Source organism: Crinia signifera, chromosome 6 (genome assembly GCF_055691185.1).
Source record: "Crinia signifera chromosome 6, ASM5569118v1, whole genome shotgun sequence".
Taxonomy (NCBI): Eukaryota; Metazoa; Chordata; class Amphibia; order Anura; family Myobatrachidae; genus Crinia; species Crinia signifera.
Window position 1 is genome coordinate 276,958,189 of NC_139222.1, and position 23,613 is coordinate 276,981,801.

Consider the following 23,613-nt stretch of genomic DNA (forward strand, 5'->3'; position numbering starts at 1 on the left):
AGCAGAGGGTAGCTGGGTACCGTACCACAGAGCAGAGGGTAGCCGGGTACCGCAGGCAGAGGGTAGCTGGGTACCGTACCGCAGGCAGAGGGTAGCTGGGTACCGTACCGCAGGCAGAGGGTAGCTGGGTACCGTACCGCAGGCAGAGGGTAGCTGGGTACCGTACCGCAGGCAGAGGGTAGCTGGGTACCGTACCGCAGGCAGAGGGTAGCTGGGTACCGTACCGCAGGCAGAGGGTAGCTGGGTACCGTACCGCAGGCAGAGGGTAGCTGGGTACCGTACCGCAGGCAGAGGGTAGCTGGGTACCGTACCGCAGGCAGAGGGTAGCTGGGTACCGTACCGCAGGCAGAGGGTAGCTGGGTACCGTACCGCAGGCAGAGGGTAGCTGGGTACCGTACCGCAGGCAGAGGGTAGCTGGGTACCGTACCGCAGGCAGAGGGTAGCTGGGTACCGTACCGCAGGCAGAGGGTAGCTGGGTACTGTACCGCAGGCAGAGGGTAGTTGGGAGAGCAGAAAGTAGCTGGGTACCATACCCCAGAGCAGAGGGTAGCTGGGTACCGTACCCCAGAGCAGAGGGTAGCTGGGTACCGTACCCCAGAGCAGAGGGTAGCTGGGTACCGTACCCCAGAGCAGAGGGTAGCTGGGTACCGTACCCCAGAGCAGAGGGTAGCTGGGTACCGTACCCCAGAGCAGAGGGTAGCTGGGTACCGTACCCCAGAGCAGAGGGTAGCTGGGTACCGTACCCCAGAGCAGAGGGTAGCTGGGTACCGTACTCCAGAGCAGAGGGTAGCTGGGTACCGTACTCCAGAGCAGAGGGTAGCTGGGTACCGTACTCCAGAGCAGAGGGTAGCTGGGTACCGTACCGCAGGCAGAGGGTAGCTGGGTACCGTACCGCAGGCAGAGGGTAGCTGGGTACCGTACCGCAGAGCAGAGAGTAGCTGGGTACCGTACCGCAGAGCAGAGGGTAGCTGGGTACCGTACCGCAGAGCAGAGGGTAGCTGGGTACCGTACCGCAGAGCAGAGGGTAGCTGGGTACCGTACCGCAGAGCAGAGGGTAGCTGGGTACCGTACCGCAGAGCAGAGGGTAGCTGGGTACCGTACCGCAGAGCAGAGGGTAGCTGGGTACCGTACCGCAGAGCAGAGGGTAGCTGGGTACCGTACCGCAGAGCAGAGGGTAGCTGGGTACCGTACCGCAGAGCAGAGGGTAGCTGGGTACCGTACCGCAGAGCAGAGGGTAGCTGGGTACCGTACCGCAGAGCAGAGGGTAGCTGGGTACCGTACCGCAGAGCAGAGGGTAGCTGGGTACCGTACCGCAGAGCAGAGGGTAGCTGGGTACCGTACCGCAGAGCAGAGGGTAGCTGGGTACCGTACCGCAGAGCAGAGGGTAGCTGGGTACCGTACCGCAGAGCAGAGGGTAGCTGGGTACCGTACCGCTGAGCAGAGGGTAGCTGGGTACCGTACCGCAGAGCAGAGGGTAGCTGGGTACCGTACCGCAGAGCAGAGGGTAGCTGGGTACCGTACCGCAGAGCAGAGGGTAGCTGGGTACCGTACCGCAGAGCAGAGGGTAGCTGGGTACCGTACCGCAGAGCAGAGGGTAGCTGGGTACCGTACCGCAGAGCAGAGGGTAGCTGGGTACCGTACCGCAGAGCAGAGGGTAGCTGGGTACCGTACTGCAGGCAGAGGGTAGCTGGGTACCGTACTGCAGGCAGAGGGTAGCTGGGTACCGTACCACAGAGCAGAGGGTAGCTGGGTACCGTACCACAGAGCAGAGGGTAGCCGGGTACCGTACCACAGAGCAGAGGGTAGCCGGGTACCGTACCACAGAGCAGAGGGTAGCCGGGTACCGCAGGCAGAGGGTAGCTGGGTACCGTACCGCAGGCAGAGGGTAGCTGGGTACCGTACCGCAGAGCAGAGGGTAGCTGGGTACCGTACCGCAGGCAGAGGGTAGCTGGGTACCGTACCGCAGGCAGAGGGTAGCTGGGTACCGTACCGCAGGCAGAGGGTAGCTGGGTACCGTACCGCAGGCAGAGGGTAGCTGGGTACCGTACCGCAGGCAGAGGGTAGCTGGGTATCGTACCGCAGGCAGAGGGTAGCTGGGTACCGTACCGCAGGCAGAGGGTAGCTGGGTACCGTACCGCAGGCAGAGGGTAGCTGGGTACCGTACCGCAGGGCAGAGGGTAGCTGGGTACCGTACCGCAGGGCAGAGGGTAGCTGGGTACCGTACCGCAGGGCAGAGGGTAGCTGGGTACCGTACCGCAGGGCAGAGGGTAGCTGGGTACCGTACCGCAGGGCAGAGGGTAGCTGGGTACCGTACCGCAGGCAGCGGGTAGCTGGGTATTGCACTGCCGGAAGTTTGTAGTGTACTGTACTGCAGACAGAGAACATTGGGTATCTGGGTACCGTCCCTCAGACCAGATGGTGGCTGGATTCTTGCAGTTATATATCTGTTCCCACCGACTCATTGTTCCTCTGTTCCTATAATGCAGTAGGAATAACTGACACTTGCTCTGTTCTTATGCACATCCAGTATAGTATATAACTTTGTCTTTCTTCTGTTTTCTCCCCATTTTCTGCATTATCCTCTCCCACCATTGACTATCTTCCATCCCGTCTCCACGCTGGGACTTTTATCATTACCTTTACTCTTTCTGACATCACCCCCCATCGGACTTCTCCACGTTATATAACACTTTCCTGGTTCCCGGATTTGCCATCTTCTCCATCACATATCCGATGCCTGGCTCACCCCATCCTGCCCCCAGGCCCTTCCCCCCTGCAGCACGCACGGTTCCTTCTCCGCAGCCTGGAAGGACACAGTGATCTGGTCACTTCTATTCTCATCCATGACACATATATAATCTCCGGGAGGTGAGCAGATCCGTATAAACCAGCTATAGGCAACTCGTTGTTTTCCAGCTGTTGTGGAACTGCAAGGCCCAGAATGTCCTGTAGCTTTTTGTCTGATAGAACATGTTTTGACTTGTAGTTCCCCATGAGCTGTATGCCTGGCAGCCTACCCCTTGTGTTCTAAAACACTGCTCTCCCTCTGTACGTCACCCCCTTTCCTTTCTCTGTACATCTCTCCCTTTGCCTCTGTCTTGGTACAGCTGGGACACCTCCGTACGTATGTGGGACATGGCGTCCGGCGCGCAGCTGAAGATGTTTTCTGGGCACACCGGGGGAGTCACGTGCCTGGCACTAATCGCGCAAGGGAAAACAAAGTTAAGTAAGTGACGCATAAGGGCGGATAGGGTGACGGGGCAGGTTCCTGGTATTTATCCGGTATTAGAGGTTAAAACTCACTTTTCTGACTTCCAGATTCTGATCTTCTACCCGCTTGCCAGGATTTTGTCGCCAGTGGATCTACGGATAGCAATATTATAGTGTGGAGCCTGATCACAGGTGACAACTGCAGCAGCTGGCAGGAGCAGGACCTTAATGGGGGGCATTGCATGTTGGGCGAAGCCCGTCTGCTCCGCAGGAGGCATCTGACCTCACCTTAGAACACCAGCATTATGGATTTACAGGTGTTCCGTCAAAAATCCCCACCTGCCACAGGGAACCATAGCATGTAGGAAGAGATGATAAAATGATGTATTCGGGGATTATGACATAGGTGGGCGATAAAGGGGGAGATTGTATATAGAGTAGAGGGAGAAGGGTAGGGAAGGGTCTATACTGTCAGAGCTACTTACTGATGGACTCATGTCAGTGAGGATCTTGTACTTGCTGCACAGTTTCCTGAGAATGCCAATGGGATGACAGAACCTCATGTCCCGTTGTCCTTCTTCCTTCCAGGTCGGCCTCTGCTCAGTATATACACGTTCTCCGCTGTTTCTGCTGTCACGCACGTCCCAGATACAAAGCTGCTGATATCTGGATCGGGTGAGTCTCACTGTACTTACTGTATGTTTTCTGGGTCTTTGCCATTCTTCCTCCATGCTAATCAGTCTGGTTATACACTGGATTCTGTATGGAATACAGTAGTAATATTTAACAGTACAGATGGTCTATAGTATAGGCGGTTTCAAACATTTAAATAAGTGGTCAGGAAAAGGTTAAACAAAAACAATAGAACAAGTACTGCACTTTCTAAGCTCATAATCTCCCACTTCATGGTAAGGCTCCTGTCTCTTCCTCCTGGCAGCTGCTCTCTGGTCCATTGCGATGTTGGAGGCCTCAGATCCACACATACAGTAAATGTGGTGGAAGAAGCTGGTGCACTGGGCATGTGCAGCAGCTCTGCTCTGTCCCTTACACTGCATGATGTGGTGGCAGCTCTACTGATCATATTATATACCAGTGTTATTGTTGTTCTCATTTAAGGCACTTGCCAATAGGAGGGGGGTTTCCGGGCAACCAGAAGCCCCCCCCCCCCTGCATTTGCCTATGCCTTCTCATATGTACCTCTGCCCTATGGTCCCATGAATGCCCCTGACCACTGTGCCCCCAATTGTGCCTATGGGTGTGGTCTATTAGGTAAACTGTCTTGATTGACCCCAAAAGGTCAACACTAGATAAAGGTCCTCACGGAGAGTCGACATGAAAAGACTGATGTGCATTTCTCACGGTTCCCCCAGTTAGTGTACCCTATCCCCTCTCATGGCTCGCTTTGCTCCTCACATTTCGGGGATGAGGAGCTCTTTAATTAAAATGTAAACATCGTATTACCATTATCCCGAGACGGACGGCGAATACAGATTGTAGTACATGTAAATTCTACATTGCTTCCCCCTAATGAGACATTATGTAAGTTATTCTCATATCCGTTACTGAGATATAGTAAAAATACGACGCAGAATATAAATCGCCACTCAATAAACCATACTGCTTACCCCAACGTCCCGCTACACTTTATGCCAGTGCGAAATATTCAAAACATTTGCGTGATAAAGAAGAGAAAATGTGAATAAAAAGAAGATAGTAACTTATATTAATCATCTCCCTCCCTGGGGATACTTCAGAAACATCTCTGCTGTAAGCACATAAAACTCTGCTTAAATCATTTAAATGCCTTTGGCTTAAATCCAAACCATTTAGCCAATGGGACACTTCCTACAGGATTGCTTGTGGGACCCTTTATACTATTAATATTTCTGTGATTTAGTCTGTACATAAAATATCAGATCTCCGAGAAACATCTCTATTCCTTTCGGTAGTAAGTGGCCACTTTTATTGTCATAAACTATGATCGCATTAGCACAGTATGTCTTTACCGTTATCCAAATCCAACCTAACACCAGTGACCAATGTGACCAATATGTTATCTACGACGTCTGAAATAAATTCTGGTCTGTAAGGCGGATGGCGCGTCTGTAAATTCTCCCCGCTCCTCATTCTCACATAAACATTCCGGAGCAGGTGAGATATGTTTGGTTCTGTTTCTGTTATCACTGAATTGTTGTTATGACTAAAAGGGGCATATACATGGAGCGATTTTGGGTTATGGTATATTATTATTATTATTATTATAATTTTATTTATAAGGCGCCACAAGTGTTTCGCAGCGCCGTACAAAGGAACAATACAGGGAGACAAAGCTTGGCATAACATTGAATAAATAACAAAAATACAGTACAAATAAAGAGCACCACAGTTCAATACACATTACAGCTTGGATATAAGTAGTGAGGACTCAATCAACATACAACTAGAGGCTTGAGGCCAATGATGGAGATGAGTATGCAGACGAAGATGGTCACTGAGTGTTAGAGTATAGGAGAGCTGTGAGTGACATGTGAAGAGAAGTGGGCTTTGACAACAGGAGGGAAGAGGGCCCTGCTCGGAGGAGCTTACAATCTAGTAGGAAGGGGAGACAGACAGATTACAAGAGGTGCAAGCAAGTGGGTGGTGGTTAGATAGCAGGATGTAAACAGGCAAGAGGTCGGAGAACCAGCTGGTTTATGCAGTGGAAGGGTACGCTTTGATGAATAGGTGAGTTTTCAGTGCCCGTTTGAAGCTTTGCAAGGTCGGGGAGAGTCTAATGGAGCGAGGGAGTGCGTTCCACTGAAGGGGTGCAGCACGGGCAAAGTCCTGTACTCTAGCATGGGAAGCAGTGATCAGGGTGGTGGAGAAGATATTAGATCTACAATGTCTGGGTCTATAGTCATATGGTCGACCACTATTAGTCAACAGGGTTCAAAGGTCGACAGTTAAAAGGTCGACTTGAGTTATTCATGTTTTTTGGGTGTCTATGTCGACACCCGACACCCATGTGTACTGCATACCATCTAGAGACGGGACGTTCGTGAATGAAGCAGATCTTCTAGGACGGATCACTGAAAAGAGTGAGTGAACCGCAGATCCCAAAAAGGTGATCCGTCGTTCCTTTTCTTTGATTTTTATCGGGTATGGCCCACCCACCTGCCTGGTGGTTGTGTAGGAATTTCAGTACAGGGGAAATCTCGCGAGAGCTACCGACCTCGCGCGAGATTTTCTGCCTCATTATTATGAAATTAACCGTTTTTTTTTTTTATCAATGTGAGGCGATGATCCGTCTAAACGATCCGGATCTTTTTTACAAATTGCCCGTTGGATCCCAGCTCTTTTTAGTGACCCGTTTTGCCCATCCCATCGCTTCGGGCTTGGTGCCTTGCCGCACACAATTATGTTCTCCCTCCACGTCATAGTGGATGGTAGGGTATGACATACCACCTGTCGGCACATGTCGGCTCAAAAGTTTGTAAAAAAATTAAAATAAATGCATGTCCACCTTTTGACCCAGTCAATCTATCCTGAGTCTGGATACTGCAATATTCACCCCCATTTCTTAGCAATCTGATTAGCTCTCTTAGAAATGGAGCATTGATTGCGCTGCACAGTCTATTTTTAGATTCCATTCAGATGTCGCGAGGCTGCGCATCGGGATCTGGTGCTGCGCAGCGCGGTGAGATCTGCACTATGAGCCGGATTCTGGATGACTCGGTAATCTGCAAACATCGCAGCTTACCGAGTGCGAGGGAGCTCCGCTCTGCTGAAAATCTGCCCCCCCTCCCCCGCAGCCGATTACCCTTGCTACCATGAGAGGGGATGCGTACTGACAGCCCCTCGCATGTGTCCGCTACAGGTCGCCAACCATCCAATTATTTCTCCTGGGCTCACAAATAACAGTCAGTGGAAACCGCGTGTGCCGCGTCGAAGGCGGTACGGGAGGCTAATGTCATGTGACGCCTATGCAATGCTGGGCGGTCCCTTGGGGCGACACCCGTCCCCGCTGCTGCACGCTGAGTACACACCAGGACAACTAGGGCCTGATCCCATCAATCTAGATCCAATTCCGACAGAATGGATGTAGATTGTGTGGTGATCGGGCCCTTTTCTGTCCCGGTGTGGAGCGATACCAATCCAATCCCGCGGGTCGGTCGGTCCTCAGATCCCACCTGCTGCAGGTAGGGTCTGAAGGACGACCATACTCCCGGGTGCAGGTCACCATTGGATCGGACCCGCTCACGGTGCACATGTGAGCGGGTCGTCCTGGTGTGTACCCCACATTAGATTTGGGTGAGTTATTTTGTTTCTGTGCCGGGTAAATACTGGCTGCTTTATTTTTACACTGCAATATAAATATCAGTTTGAAGTACAAACCCCACCCAAATCTAACTCTCTCTGCACAAGTAACATCTTCCCCACCTGCAGTGCACATGGTTTTGTCCATTAGAGAATTTACTTTTGCGAGCGAACCAGAATCAGGCACTATGTATCATTAAGAATTATAAGACGTTCCTCCCTTCACATAGGCAAGAGATTTGCTAGTTAACTTCCAAAATGCTGTTTGTCATGAACAGATTTGTGATCTTTAAAGGTGCGTACACACTGGCGATATATCGGCCTTTTGATTGAATGACCAATATGTCGATGGACCATCGGCCACTGTGTACGAGCGTTATATCTGTGAACTGCAGCAACCCAGCTGATGCCGATATATCTAGATATATATCACTGCACCATGCTGTGTGTATGGGAGATCCGCTGACCGCCCCTACAGCCACGCAGGGAGCCGCTGCTCAGTGGGCGGGTGCATACAAATGCATCCGCCAACTTGGATGTCCGTTCCGATGGATCGGGCAGGGTGAATGGAGAACACGCTGCCCAGTACGTCTCTAGAGATGTGTATTAGTGTGTACCCAGCATTAAGTAGTGTGCAGAATGAAGCAAGTCAGTCCTACACATGAGGTGAAATGCTCTGTTCGGTTGCTACAGGCAACATCATTTCTTTTCATTTTTAGAAGCTTTTTACCTCTTGGTATTCAATTCCTTGCTATGTCATCACGGATATATATAGATAGCCTAGGCCAGTGATGGCTAAACCTTGACACTCCAGCTGTTGTTGAACTACACATCCCAGCATGCCCTGCTACAGTTTTGCTATTTGGCCATGCCAAAACTGATGCAGGGCATGCTGGGATTTGTAGTTCAACAACAGCTGGAGTTTTAAGGTTAGCCATCACTATACCATTAATATAGCCTTTTAAACTTAATTGACAAATTTGTTTCCCAAAACGCTCAGAAATTGGGATTTTCATGACTGAATTAGGTCAAGAACATATTTCCGACTTTTCCAAAATGGTTTTATCAAGGAAGATGAACATTTGTAAAATACGGTATCAGGTTTTTTTTTTGTTCCTTCGAACATCTGAACATTGTGGTGATCACCATCGGAACATGGGATCCATCGCAACTATGATTTCCCCTGTGGCTGCTGTCAAGTACACACGGGAAGAGGCTGAACTGGGGTTATTTTACATGGCTTAGCGGCTGCTCCTGTGTGCAGCCCCAGGGTGGAGGGATATCTTGAGCTTCCGTCTGGTCGCGTTGTTGGTGACTGGGTCAGATAACTGCAGCCTGGTGTGACCATGCCAGGCAAGTGGTTAATAGCTGATGGAGACTGTTTAAAGCAGGGGAGTCCAACTCAAATTCATCGGGGGCCGCATCAGCAGTTTGGTCACCCTCAAAGGGCCGGTTGTATCTGTAGGTCCCCCTTTATAATTATAATGCCATGACACCACAGGCTGCTCCCCCTGTATAATATAAAATGAATGCCATGACACCACAGGCTGCTCCCCCTGTATAATAATAATGCCATGACACCACAGACTGCTCCCCCTGTATAATATAATAAAAGTAATGCCATGACACATAAATGATTATACAGGAGGAGCAGCCTGTGGTGTCATGGCATTATTATTATTATTATTATACACGGGACACCTCAGGAAACAGCAGATATATATATATATATATCTATATATATCTATATATATAGATATATATATATATATATATTTTATTGTGAGTGTGATCCTCATCCTCACTTACTGTTTCTCCGTCTGTCCTGCAGCTGCTGCGGCTTCCAGCTTTTCTTCTCTGCTTGCTGCGGCCACACTGTCCCCGACTCCCGGTCCAGCTTCCCTGCCTGCTCCTACTTCTCTACAGACGCATGGGCGGGCGGCGTCATCGTCATGACGTCCCCACCCAGTGTCTGTCACTGCCGGGCATCAGAGGGAACAGGCGGCCGGGCCCTCCTCCACGTAGCCGTGGAGGCTGGCGGCCATGTTTCTGTAGCCGCATACATATGTGCCTACAGGAACATGGCCGCCGACAGTGGAGGAACAGGTAAGGCGGCCGTGGACGTGGCCCGCAGCACTCCTGTTTTAGACACAATGCCCCTGCGTGCTATCTCCTCGTGCGGGCCACATGACGAGGTCTGGCGGGCCCGATTTGGCCCGCGGGCCTTGTGTTTGACACCCGTGGTTTAAAGATTGAGTATATATCTGCGAGGTGAAGTACCACCTCTGACCACTAGAGGCCACTCGACGGACCAAAGGACTCCTTTGTGTGTTAAAAGGTGGTAAAACTTGCTGGATACAGGAGGTTATTCTGGTTGCTTCGGTCCTCCGCGTGCACGCACGGAGGACTGATATTTCTCTTTTGCGCATGCACCAGGTGCGAGCGGCCACGGCAAACATGAGTGTTCGTCGGGCGCGCGCACCCACCACTGAGAGCGGGGGTGTGGGGCAGCGGCTTGGTAGTCGCGCCCATGGGAACGCCCAGCATTTCAGAGTGTCTTAGTTTTGCGTGCACCTACCACATCATTCGATGGTCGATGACGATGGCGAGCAGCGGGCAGGCTGAAATTGACAAACCTCGCAGCGCTGCGTGCCCACCAGAATAACCCCCATGAAGAGAGGGAGCTGTAAAGACAGAGATTGGAGATAGGAGCAGATAGGAACTTGGGGGGTGGAGAGTTGTGGGCTAAAAACTGTCACAGCTCAAAGTGAAAGTACATTGCAGAAGCTGCATAATAATAATAGAGTAAAATGGGGCTGTGGTTGTGCAGTGAGATGCCCAAGTATCTGACTATGTTCCTGCTTCGGAGTTGGGGGGCAAAGTGCCCGGGAGTGCGGATGTGTGCGCCAGAATTCTGGGCTCAAACACGGAGGTCCACATGACGCTTCCACTAGATTGATTTCACAGATGTGGGGGGGCAGAGGTACGTATGAGAAAGTATCTAGCCTCCCTTGTAGTGAACGGGCTGCTCCCGTATCCTCTATATAGGCGCGTATGCTGGGTTCAGCACAGGCTGCAGCTGCCTTCTGTGGCACATGCCCACGTCTACAGATGACCGCCAGAAGTGCCCGTAGCCAGAGCGGTGTCTGTCTCCGGATCGTTCATCGCGCACTTCTGTAATATGACTGTCCATGTGGACTTTGTTAGTTTGGGCGGGTCTATGTGATGTCATGACGTCACATGGTAGTTGTGCAATGCTCCTCTCGGAACATTTATAAGGCCCATTGGGACCTGCTGGGCCCTAGGCAGATGCCCAGATTGACTTGTGGCCCGTCCTCCTCTGGGCACAGGGTCACGTATTATATACAGTATACTCATTGAACCTTGATAGTAATCGCTGGCTGTTTTGCAGATGGCGGAAAGCTCGATGTCTGGGATCTGGAGACGCAGGAGAACCTGCGGTCGGAGAGATCGCACGGGGAGAAGGTGTCAGCTCTGCAGGTAAGAGTCCTTGGAAGGATGTGCGCTATGAACTATGTGACGCAATGATACATCGGCTCTTCCTCCATTCTCAGTACTGCTCTGGGCTGCTGTACTCCGGTTCTGTCGACGGCACCTTGAAAATTTGGAGATTGTCTCCCTCTGTCTCTCTGAGTCTGCAGCACTCCTGCGACCCCCTGGTGCCCTCTCTCAGGGGCTTGTACGCTCTTTGTGCCACCAAGGACCAAGTCTACCTGGCGACCCAGGGCTCCTGCTTAAAAGCCGTTAACTGGAAGCAAGGTGAGGTGAGGGGGGGGGGGGGGGGGGCTGGCTTTCTCACGTGAGGCACAGATTAGGGGGAGGAGGGATGCTGGAGGATATCAGCGCTTGGATGTCATTGTCTTGTCTGATAAGACGGCACTCACTGAAACCACGGGGTGCCGCCCACAAACGCCGGTCTCCCGTCACATGAGTGGACTTCTGATAATCAGCAGGGCTGCGGATTGACAGCCCTGAAAAAGGTTCTGAATCAGGCCCATTATCCTCAGATCCACTGATAATCTGAGTTCTACTCATCCGTGCTATCGCGCTGCCCACAGCGGCCGTAATCGTCTCACAATTGGTTACAGCTCTGGCCACACGGGCCCTTGCATGCGAACACCCCATTGCAGCCCAGTCGCCACCCAGTAACACCCATTCAGTTGCCGTGGGAAACGACTGCGTTGCGTATGCCTCGCTGGCAGTTCCTCTAAGCTGCACATACCAGCTGTGACAACGGCAGTGTTTGCTAAAAGTTGCGAAGTGCATCTGACTGCCGTCTTCAGGGTCACCGTGTATAAGTAAATGGGGTGACAAGGGGTTAAACTATTTGTGCCTAGGATGGAAGGAAGATCCAACAGATCATTATTCTGCTTTCATCTCTTCCCCAGACCACCTCACTCGCCTGTCCAATCACACCTCCGGCTCCGGGTTTGCTGATGCTGTCGCTGTCACACCCAACAATCTTCTTGTCACCTCGGGGTTTAATATTGACCAGGGAAACGGCTATCTGATTGGTAAGTCTTCTCTGCTGCGGTGCACTAGTGTTTCCACATCACAGGTCTCCGCTTGTAAACGGCGGACCCCGGAGCATTACAAGGTATCAGAGACCAGCTGCAGTGTGTACATTACTAATGGGGTGTTATATAGTAAGTGTGCAGCGTGAGGTGTGTGTGTGCGCCAAGATGAAACCTTAAGTATATAAATAATGCCTGAGAACAGCAGGGATTCCTGTAATGTTGTATAGGCACTTTTTGGGATAGACCCCCCCCACACACACACACACATGGTAAAACATGGTCCTGGAGAAGGGGTAGAACTCATTTAGCCTGCCACCTACACCCCCATCCCCTTCTCTATTAGGCGGAGCCATGAGAAGTGCTAAGGTTTTTGGTTTCCCCCCCTTGCAAACAATAAATTTGAACCCTGCCTCCCATACTTTATAAAGACAGAGTGGTCTCACAAGGAAGGGGCATGGTGACACAATAGGGCCCCCAATTCAAATTACGCCACACAGTAGCAGGATCTTATTCACTTTACACAGCATGTAGTGCCCCTAATTCGTATTATACAACATAGTAGAGCCCCTTATGCACTTTGCGCTGTAGAGCAGTGCCCCTTATACATGTTATGCTACAAAATAGTGTCCCTTAAACACAATTCCCAGAGTAGTAGCGCTTTTTACAGATAAATGCCCCTTATGCACATAATGCACAATTCATTCTGTTGGAATTAATGTGCATGGCTGTAGTGGTGGTGGGACCATTTCCACCTTCCATTGCAGGTGTTCCATCCCGTTCTCCGTCACTTTAACCACTGGGCGTATCCATAATGGAACATTCACAGTGCAAAATCACAAGCGGTCAACCCTGCATGAGCCGATTTAGGGTGGCATTCAATCCTGGATTCTGTCAGGACCTCCCGACAGTCGTAATCCTGGGTATGGATCATTAGGTCTACAAGAAGTTGGTCGACAAGCATTTGGTCGACACCATTAGGTCGACATGCAGAACGGTCAACATGGGTCTAGGTAGACAGGGTCATTAGGCCGACACAAGCATTAGCAGGGTCATTAGGCCGACACGGCATGACCTTTAACCTTTGTCCATGTCGACTGTGTCGACATTCTGGTAAAAAAAAGCGAAAAATCCCATGTCGACCTTTTGGCTGTCGACCTTGCCCATGTCGACCTAATGCTTGTGTCGACCTAATGACCCTCTCTATCACAAGGCAGCAGACTAGCTTTCGAAGCTTTTGCTTTTTACCTCTGCCTCATTATTAGAAATCGGTTCCTTAATTCAATATTGGCTTCTGATTTTCCCTGTCCTGTACCATGCTGGCACCGCTGCTTATTTAAACAATTATTATTATTGTTGCTATGGCATTGTGCACCAGCCCCTGCACCACTGGAGCTTGCCGTCTAATGCCCACACCCCGACTGTAGTATCATTCCATCCATCACCAGCTCTGTGCAGTATTTCGCACTTACCCCCGAGCAGTTTATTTCACGCCGCTGTAAATTCCCATCACTTGTTTGGCTGCACATTTCTCTGCACCGGTTGCTCTGCTACTAATGTGGGGAGACAGCTCTCCGGTGCTTGAACTTCTGTACGTAGTGACCTGGTTTTGACACCACAATATTTAGCATTGGATTGACAGAAGCCTCAAGTTGTGTCTGTGTTTCGCTGATAGCATTGTAGTTCTGTGAGTGGCTGCGTGTGGTTCTAACCCCACCTGTCTAATCGCATGTCCCCAGCCCATCTATACAGTTTGGGCAAAGGGATTGATCTGCTTGGTAAGATGTAAGCAAGTTGGGTTGGGGAAGTCTTATAAAGATATCACAGTATTCTGCACTGTGCCCCCTGTACACATTATATGCCACACTGTGCCCCCTGTACACATTATATGCCGCACCTGTGCCCCCAATACACATTATATGCCGCATTGTGCCCCAGTACACATTATATGCCGCACTGTGCCCCCTGTACACACTATTTATTTATTTTATATGCCACACTGTGCCCCCTGTACACACTATATGCCGCACTGTGCCCCAGTACACATTATATGTCGCACTGTGCCCCCTGTACACATTATATGCCGCACTGTGCCCCAGTACACATTATATGCCGCATTGTGCCCCCTGTACACATTATATGCCGCACTGTGCCCCCCCAGTACACATTATATGCCGCACTGTGCCCCCAGTACACATTATCTGCTGCACTGTGCCCCCAGTACACATTATATGCTGCACTGTGCCCCCAGTATACATTATATGCCGCACTGTGCCCCCAATATACATTATATGCCGCACTGTGCCCCCAATATACATTATATGCCGCACTGTGCCCCCAATATACATTATATGCCGCACTGTGCCCCCAGTTCACATTATATGCCACCCTGTGTGCCCCCAGTACACATTATATGCCACCCTGTGTGCCCCCAGTACACATTATATGCCGCACTGTGCCCCCATTAAACATTATATGCTGCACTGTGCCCCCTGTACACATTATATGCCGCACTGTGCCCCCTGTACACATTATATGCCGCACTGTGCCCCAGTACACATTATATGCCGCACTGTGCCCCAGTACACATTATATGCCGCACTGTGCCCCCAGTACACATTATATGCTGCACTGTGCCCCCAGTACACATTATATGCCGCACTGTGCCCCCAGTACACATTATATGCCGCACTGTGCCCCCAGTACACATTATATGCCGCACTGTGCCCCCAGTACACATTATATGCCGCACTGTGCCCCCTGTACACAATATATGCCGCACTGTGCCCCCAGTATACATTATATGCCGCACTTTGACCCCAGTACACATTATGTGCCGCACTGTGCCCCCGGGTACACATTATATGCCGCACTGTGCCCCCTGTACACATTATATGCCCGCACTGTGCCCCCTTGTACACATTATATGCCGCACTTTGACCCTAGTACACATTATATGCCGCACTGTGCCCCCTGTACACATGATATGCCGCACTGTGCCCCTTATTCACATTATTTGCCTCACTGTGCCCCCTGTACACATTCTATGCCGCACTGTGCCCCCAGTACACATTATATGCCGCACTGTGCCCCTTATTCACATTATTTGCCTCACTGTGCCCCCTGTACACATTATATGCCGCACTGTGCCCCCTGTACACATTCTATGCCACATTGTGCCCCCAGTACACATTCTATGCCGCACTGTGCCCCCTGTTCACATTATATGCCGCACTGTGCCCCCAGTACACATTGTATGCCTCACTGTGCCCACGGTACGCATTATATCCCACACTGTGCCCCCAGTACCCATTATATGCCGCACAGTGCCCCCAGTACCCAATATATGCCGCACTGTGCCCTCAGTACACATTATATGTTGCACTGTGCCCCCTGTACACATTATATGCCGCACTGTCCCATGGCTCATGTTATACGTTGCACTGTGCCCCCAGTACACATTATACTCCGCACTGTCCCATGGCTCATGTTGCACTGTGCCCCCAGTACACATTATATGCCGCACTGTGCCCCCAGTACACATTATATGCCGCACTGTGCCCCCAGTACACATTATATGCCGCACTGTGCCATGGCTCATGTTACATGTTGCACTGTGCCCCCGGTACGCATTATATGCCGCACTGTACCCCCAATATACATTATATGCCACCCTGTGTGCCCCCTGTTCACAATATATGCCACCCTGTGTGCCCCCTGTTCACAATATATGCCACCCTGTGTGCCCAGTTCACAATATATGCCACCCTGTGCCCCCAGTACACATTATATGCCGCACTGTCCCATGGCTCATGTTACATGTTGCACTGTGCCCCCGGTACACATTATATGCCGCACTGTACCCCCAATATACATTATATGCCACCCTGTGTGCCCCCTGTTCACAATATATGCCACTCTGTGTGCCCAGTTCACAATATATGTCACTCTGTGCCCCCAGTACACATTATATGCCGCACTGTGCCCCCGGTACACATTATACTCCGCATTGTGCCACAGCTCATGTTATATGTCACACTGTGCCCCCAGTACACATTATACTCCGCACTGTCCCATGGCTCATGTTATATGTCACACTGTGCCCCCAGTATACATTATACTCCGCACTGTGCCATGGCTCATGTTACATGTTGCACTGTACCCCCAGTACACATTATACTCCGCACTGTGCCATGGCTCATGTTACATGTTGCACTGTGCCCCCAGTACACATTATACTCCACACTGTCCCATGGCTCATGTTATATGTCACACTGTGCCCCCAGTACACATTATACTCCGCACTGTGCCATGGCTCATGTTATATGTTGCACTGTGCCCCCAGTATACATTATACTCCGCACTGTGCCATGGCTCATGTTACATGTTGCACTGTGCCCCCAGTACACATTATACTCCGCACTGTGCCATGGCTCATGTTACATGTTGCACTGTGCCCCCAGTACACATTATACTCCGCACTGTGCCATGGCTCATGTTATATGTCACACTGTGCCCCCAGTTCACATTATACTCCGCACTGTGTCATGGCTTGTGTTATATGTCACACTGTGCCCCCAGTACACATTATATGCCGCACTGTGCCCCCAGTACACATTATACTCCACACTGTCCCATGGCTCATGTTATATGTCAAACTGTGCCCCCAGTACACATTATACTCCGCACTGTGCCATGGCTCATGTTATATGTTGCACTGTACCCCCAGTACACATTATACTCCGCACTGTGCCATGGCTCATGTTACATGTTGCACTGTGCCCCCAGTACACATTATACTCCGCACTGTCCCATGGCTCATGTTATATGTTGCACTGTGCCCCCAGTACACATTATACTCCGCACTGTGCCATGGCTCATGTTACATGTTGCACTGTGCCCCCAGTACACATTATATGCCGCACTGTGCCCCCAGTACACATTATACTCCGCACTGTCCCATGGCTCATGTTATATGTCACACTGTGCCCCCAGTACACATTTTACTCCGCACTGTGCCATGCTCATGTTACATGTTGCACTGTGCCCCCAGTACACATTATACTCCGCACTGTGCCATGGCTCATGTTACATGTTGCACTGTGCCCCCAGTACACATTATACTCCGCACTGTGCCATGGCTCATGTTACATGTTGCACTGTGCCCCCAGTACACATTATACTCCGCACTGTGCCATGGCTCATGTTATATGTCACACTGTGCCCCCAGTTCACATTATACTCCGCACTGTGTCATGGCTTGTGTTATATGTCACACTGTGCCCCCAGTACACATTATATGCCGCACTGTGCCCCCAGTACACATTATACTCCACACTGTCCCATGGCTCATGTTATATGTCAAACTGTGCCCCCAGTACACATTATACTCCGCACTGTGCCATGGCTCATGTTATATGTTGCACTGTACCCCCAGTACACATTATACTCCGCACTGTGCCATGGCTCATGTTACATGTTGCACTGTGCCCCCAGTACACATTATACTCCGCACTGTCCCATGGCTCATGTTATATGTTGCACTGTGCCCCCAGTACACATTATACTCCGCACTGTGCCATGGCTCATGTTACATGTTGCACTGTGCCCCCAGTACACATTATATGCCGCACTGTGCCCCCAGTACACATTATACTCCGCACTGTCCCATGGCTCATGTTATATGTCACACTGTGCCCCCAGTACACATTTTACTCCGCACTGTGCCATGCTCATGTTACATGTTGCACTGTGCCCCCAGTACACATTATACTCCGCACTGTCCCATGGCTCATGTTACATGTTGCACTGTGCCCTAGTTCAATTTAACTTCCAAGGTAAACTGGCCAGTTGTTAAAGCCTCCATCACTGCTTTGTAGACAGATCGGCCCAGGTGACAAGTGGCCAATGACCAGCGATCAGTAAATCGCCCACAGAGATCTAGTGCTGCTTGATTAAAGCATTACTGTAAAGCTGGAGCGCTGACTCAGCAGAACACGACGTAGCTGCCATGCCTCCAGCACCGAGCATTACATTACAGCGTCACAGGACTCTGTCCCTGCAGAGGAGAGACCCTCCTGTCCCATCCGACGTGTCATTAGTGACTAACAGACCTGCTGCGTCCCATTAGTACTTTTTCAGATAAAACCATATTTCAGTTAAACAGCTCATGGTACAGCGCCAGGTTATTTAGCTGATACCCTTCCCTGCACAGAATGTAACCCGCATTATGTAGGTCGAACGGCAAAATCATTAAATTATTGTTTTATTGAGCTCAGGCGGAAAATTACAAATGGAACTCAAATCATTCACGGTTGAGGCGTTTTATTGAACATCAAAGCAAAAGCAGTAAAAGTAATGTGCAGCTTTACCACCGCCTATCAGGGGGAGATAAACGTAAACTATCCTGTGCATTATGTATTATGGAACCAGAATCCTCCCACCAGGGTGCTGGGAAACTTTGTGATTTATGCACAATACTAACCTTTAGATTCGCTTTGACTGGACCTGGGAGAAGGAGATAACAAACCAAAGGAAGTAACCTGCCATTGGATATTGTTATATACTGGCAATAATGCTCTCGATACAGCAAGATATAAGGATATTAGAAGTCGCAGAAAAGTTACAGGCAATGGGAAATTGGGAGGCTGCAGCCCAGAGTATTTCAGGACTAATCTTGTAGGAGTCGGTGACCTGTATGTTTGTGTGGTGTGAGTTAGGACATGATGTAAAGAGGGGAATTAGAGGCAGCAGGAAGCCACAGAATGAAAGTTTTTCTTAGTGGGAGGAGCAGGACAGAGTATATCAGGAGATGAGTGATGTATCAGTGAGGACAGGCCTGCATGTGACAGGGGCAGTGACATGATGTGAAGAGGGGAATAGAGGCAGCAGGAAGCCACAGACTGAGAGTTATATAGTGGGAGGATCAGGGTCCCCAGCAGCACAGAGTATATCAGGGGATGAGTGATGTGTCAGTGAGGACAGGGCTGCATGTGACAGGGGCAGTGACATGATGTGAGGAGGGGAATGGAGGCAGCAGGAAGCCACAGACTGAGAGTTATATAGTGGGAGGGGCAGGGTCCCCCAGCAGCACAGATTATATCAGGAGATGAGTGATGTGTAGGTGAGGACAGGGCTGCATGTGACAGGGGCAGTGACATGATGTGAGGAAGGGAATGGAGGCAGCAGGAAGCCACAGACTGAGGGTTATATAGTGGGAAGAGCAGGGTTTCCAGCAGCACAGAGCATATCAGGAGATGAGTGATGTGTCCGTGAGGACAGGGCTGCATGTGACAGGGACAGTGACATGATGTGAGGAGGGGAATGGAGGCAGCTGGAAGCCACAGGCTGAGAGTTATATAGTGGGAGGAGCAGGATCCCCAGCAGCACAGAGTATATCAGGAGATGAGTGATGTGTCAGTGAGGACAGGGCTGCATGTGACAGGGGCAGTGACATGATGTTAGGAGGGGAATGGGGGCAGCTGGAAGCCACAGACTAAGAGTTACATAGTGGGAGAAGCAGGGTTCCCAGCAGCACAGAGCATATCAGGAGATGAGTGATGTGTCAGTGAGGACATGGCTGCATGTGACAGGGGGAGTGACATGATGTGAGGAGGGGATGGAGGCAGCAGGAAGCCACAGACCGAGAGTTACATAGTGGGAGGAGCAGGGACCCCAGCAGCACAGAGCATATCAGGTTATGATTGATGTGTGAGGACAAGGTTGCATGTGACAGGGGCAGTGACATGATGTGAGGAGGGGAATGGGGGCAGCAGGAAGCCACAGACAGGAGTGACTTTGGCATATATCGGTGATAGGCAGCTTACATGAAACGCAGGCAAGGCGATTGTGTAACAATATGAAAGGCTGATTACACAACCAGCACGTTACCATAAGGTGGGCATTATTCCATAAAATGAACACATCTAATAACAATGCACCTGTATGAGCTGATCCTTCTGTATAGCTGTGATTTCCTTTACTGATATTTATCTGTTCCATTTACAGTATTGCAGTGACATGTGCCTTTTATGAGGATATATATATATATTTTAGTATTTTAAGCCTCTTTTGCAACTGATTTAAATAGTACTTCATTATGTAAATCTGCCCAGAGATCTCTCCCGCTGCTTAGTTGGAGCTGACATGTCTTGCGAGCTGTTGCAGGGCTTTCTGTCTCCCAGGTAACATGAGTTTGGTTAGTAAGTATCCGCAGATTAGATGGGATTAAAAAGGACAGAAGGAAAGCCCCTGCCAGCCGTCATGTAAGATACAGGTTACCGCGTGCGGGATGGCTGTACCTCTGTGGTTCCTGACGCCTAGTACCCCCATCCCCTCCACCCAATGCACATGTAGTATGTGTGCAAGACAGATGCCGCAGACTATCAGAGGATGATTTCATCTGTTATTCAATTACTTTTTCTGCATGCTGTTTTACTCATTTAGTTTTATGGCTTCTGTGTACGTGATCACTTCGTACAATTGTGCTTTTACTTTATGTGCTATCTGGGGACAGATTATTTGAAATTAAACTTCTCTTTTTCTTCCCCTTCTGCAAAGAGGAGAGTGAATTTTACTAAGTGGTGCAGTGTTACTGTAAGTGATCCACCATAGCCAGTGAGAGAGCGAAAGCGAGCCTCTGGGACACAGCTGTTGTGTCCGCTGGCGTTTAGAGCCCCCGCATCACGGAAGCTGCCCGTCCCTGGACGTATCACATTGCAACTTCCTGCGATTTGCACCAATCACGTCGAATGTGTTATAGATGTGTTTTGCTGCAGCATTATAACGCACTATAAGTAATGTACCAAGCAATTACAGCAGGAGAGCAGAGTCTCTTATAGCCAATAAATGTATGCTATATATGTTCTGTAATTTACTCTTTCTTTGTATAACACTATTTTCTTTTCTTTTAGTCCGAGATGTGAAAACCGGCCATTATCTCAGCACACTCTCCGGCCCTGATATCCCCCGGCTACTGTGTGTGGCGGTCTCTTGTACCTCCGACGGTCTCTCCCGTTGGGTGACGGGGGGCAGGGAACTGCTGCTGTGGGAGGAGCTTCCAAAGGGAGGGGCAGTAGATGGGTGGGTACTTTTTTTTTGTCCTTTTCCTGTTATTTCAGCGTTCACATCACCTACCCTCACCGTAGAGGAAACCATATTGTGGTTGTTTGTTCCCAAAGGTTCTGTTAAGTAACCTGTGCCACCCACTGTCTCTCCAGCTGATCATTCTGAAACAGACACCACATCTACGAACATGCGTGGGAGTCCACTTCACTCTCACGAGATAGATCAGTTCCAACTTCATGGAACGAGCCAACTGCCATATCAATCTATCTGCACTTGCAAATCCACGTAAATACGTGGTGTTATTATTATTATTCTTTATTATTTATATGGAGACACAAGGGATCTGCAGCGCCCAGTTACAGAGTACATAAACTAACAGGAAGCTGTGACTTATGGGTGAATACAATAGAGCTGTACACATAGCTGTATCACCAGAGGACACTGACATACAGTAAGTATCAGCGTGGCAGAGATTTGGTGCCATCAAAGATGGTTTAAGTAAGAGAAGGAAAACCACATAAGGGGAGAGGGCCCTGCTCGTGAGAGCTTGCATTGTAAAAAGGAGGGACAGACAGACAGGGGTGACAGATGGGGTAGACAGAGAGTGTAGAACAGAGGGTAAGGGTGAATTTTGGCTGGGATTGGGGAAGAAGTGGGTCTTGAGAGCCAGTTTTGTAGAGAGGTGCCGAGTCTGATGGGGAGAGGAATTCCAGAGAAAGGCAGCAGAATGTGAAAAGTCTTGGAGGTAGGAGTTGAAGGAAGTAATCAGTAGGCAGAAGAGGCAGATATTCATTAACGGATACTTACACACAGTTGCCGCTTTCTTTCTGCAGCATTATAAATGTGAGATCCATCTGTATTTCCACTTGTGTCCGGATCTGGCCCTTAGCACGCACAATGGCCCTTTTATTCTGGTTGACTCGCAAGGCTGCAAATTTCGCACACCGCGATCCCCCGCACGGCCGCGAATGGATGATTTAAGAAATCATTCTATGGTGGGCGACCTCTGTGGTTTCTCAGAACTGCAGGCGCCCTGTGCTGAAAGCTTGCAGGGAGCTGACTTCAGCTGCCCACTCCCCGCACCCTCGTCATTGGGGAATCACCATGAGAACGCCCATGAAATGCTGGGCATTCCCATGGGTGCATCCCCCGACCCCGCACTGTTGTGTGTGAGCACTCTCACACAGCGGCTTCACTTGCGCATAAATGACTATGCGCATGCGAGTACACGCCGGGGAGCGTGTCAACCAGAATCGGCTCCAATGTCTTTATTACTCAGTATATGGGATGAAGACAATCTGTCTGCAGTTTCTAGGACTCTCTCTACCCGCTGGGTTTATCAGTCTGAGTTTTCTTCGCCCGACCGTTGCATCAGTATATTAGTGATTCCTCCCTTACCCGCCATTGTAATCATCCTTATCTGCCCCCCCCTGCTGTAGGTCGGCTGTGCAGGTTCAGTTCTGCGCAGAGTTCCTGCTCCCTGCTCCGGAAAGTGATTCGGAAGAAGATGAAGGTAAGGAAACGTGAGGGCTCCAGCTCCCAGCACACCGTTATATAGAAATATAGCCTGCTGTGTTTGTATAAAGTGTGTGGACTGCTCACGGGTGTAGGGCCAGGACCAGGTGCCAGTACAGTGGCGTAGTGGTTAGCATGACTGCCTTGGGACACTAAGCTCATGAGTTTAATTTGCACAGCGAATTTTTCAGCAGTGTGGAGTTTGTACGTACTCCAAGTGTTTTCATGGGTTTCATTTAAATGCTCCCGTGTTCTTAGTTAGTGGTGCTATATAAATAAACATTATAATTATTATTAGTATTATTATCTATTAGGCGTCTTTTGATTTATTGTGATTGACTTTTAATTACCATATTTAAGCTAACGTATCACTAAAAGACACAGAAAGTTTAACAGGTCATTAATATTTATGGTACTTGTTTCCTATCTGGGCGCCCATCGCGGGCATCGCGTGTACATCGCATGCCATTATAATGACATGCGATGCGACCGACGCGATTACCGCGATTTTACATAGGGAACAATGTTAAATGTCCCAATTGACCCGATTTCACATAGGGAACAATGTTAAATGTCCCAATTGACCCGATTTCACATAGGGAACAATGTTAAATGCCCCCCCCCCAAATTGTTAACGCCACTCCACGATCAACGTCAACCCGAAGCGTGGCGAGCGCAGCGAGCCCGCGAGGGGCGGCGGTACGCGTCCTCCGACCTTTTCATACCCCTACTTTCCACTAGGGCGTGGAGTGAGAATAGAATAGTGTGGCGAGCGCAGCGAGCCACCGAGCCCGAAGCGTGGCGAGCGGACGCGGATACCTTCACAGGTATCCACATCCCCTTGCGGGCTTCACAGGTGTCCGCGTGCGCTCGCCACGCTTCGGGCTCGGTGGCTCGCTGCGCTCGCCACACTATTCTATTCTCACTCCGCGCCCTAGTGGTTAGTAGGGGTATGAAAAGGTCGGAGGACGCGTACCGCCGCCCCTCGCGG

The 23,613-nt window shown here is 50.2% G+C and overlaps 1 protein-coding gene across 2 annotated transcripts in view; it reads left to right on the plus strand.

Annotated features, from left to right (window-relative positions):
• Positions 1-23,613, plus strand: part of LOC146009383 (uncharacterized) — a 38,647-nt gene that overhangs the window by 11,585 nt on the left and 3,449 nt on the right. For both annotated transcript variants that reach the window (XM_083149697.1, XM_083149698.1), the window contains exons 5-13: positions 2,763-2,868; positions 3,108-3,226; positions 3,319-3,402; positions 3,799-3,885; positions 10,919-11,007; positions 11,082-11,286; positions 11,916-12,041; positions 20,954-21,122; positions 22,547-22,620. In XM_083149697.1, coding sequence (XP_083005823.1) covers positions 2,763-2,868; positions 3,108-3,226; positions 3,319-3,402; positions 3,799-3,885; positions 10,919-11,007; positions 11,082-11,286; positions 11,916-12,041; positions 20,954-21,122; positions 22,547-22,620 — 1,059 coding nt within the window. The remainder of the gene's footprint in view (positions 1-2,762; positions 2,869-3,107; positions 3,227-3,318; positions 3,403-3,798; positions 3,886-10,918; positions 11,008-11,081; positions 11,287-11,915; positions 12,042-20,953; positions 21,123-22,546; positions 22,621-23,613) is intronic.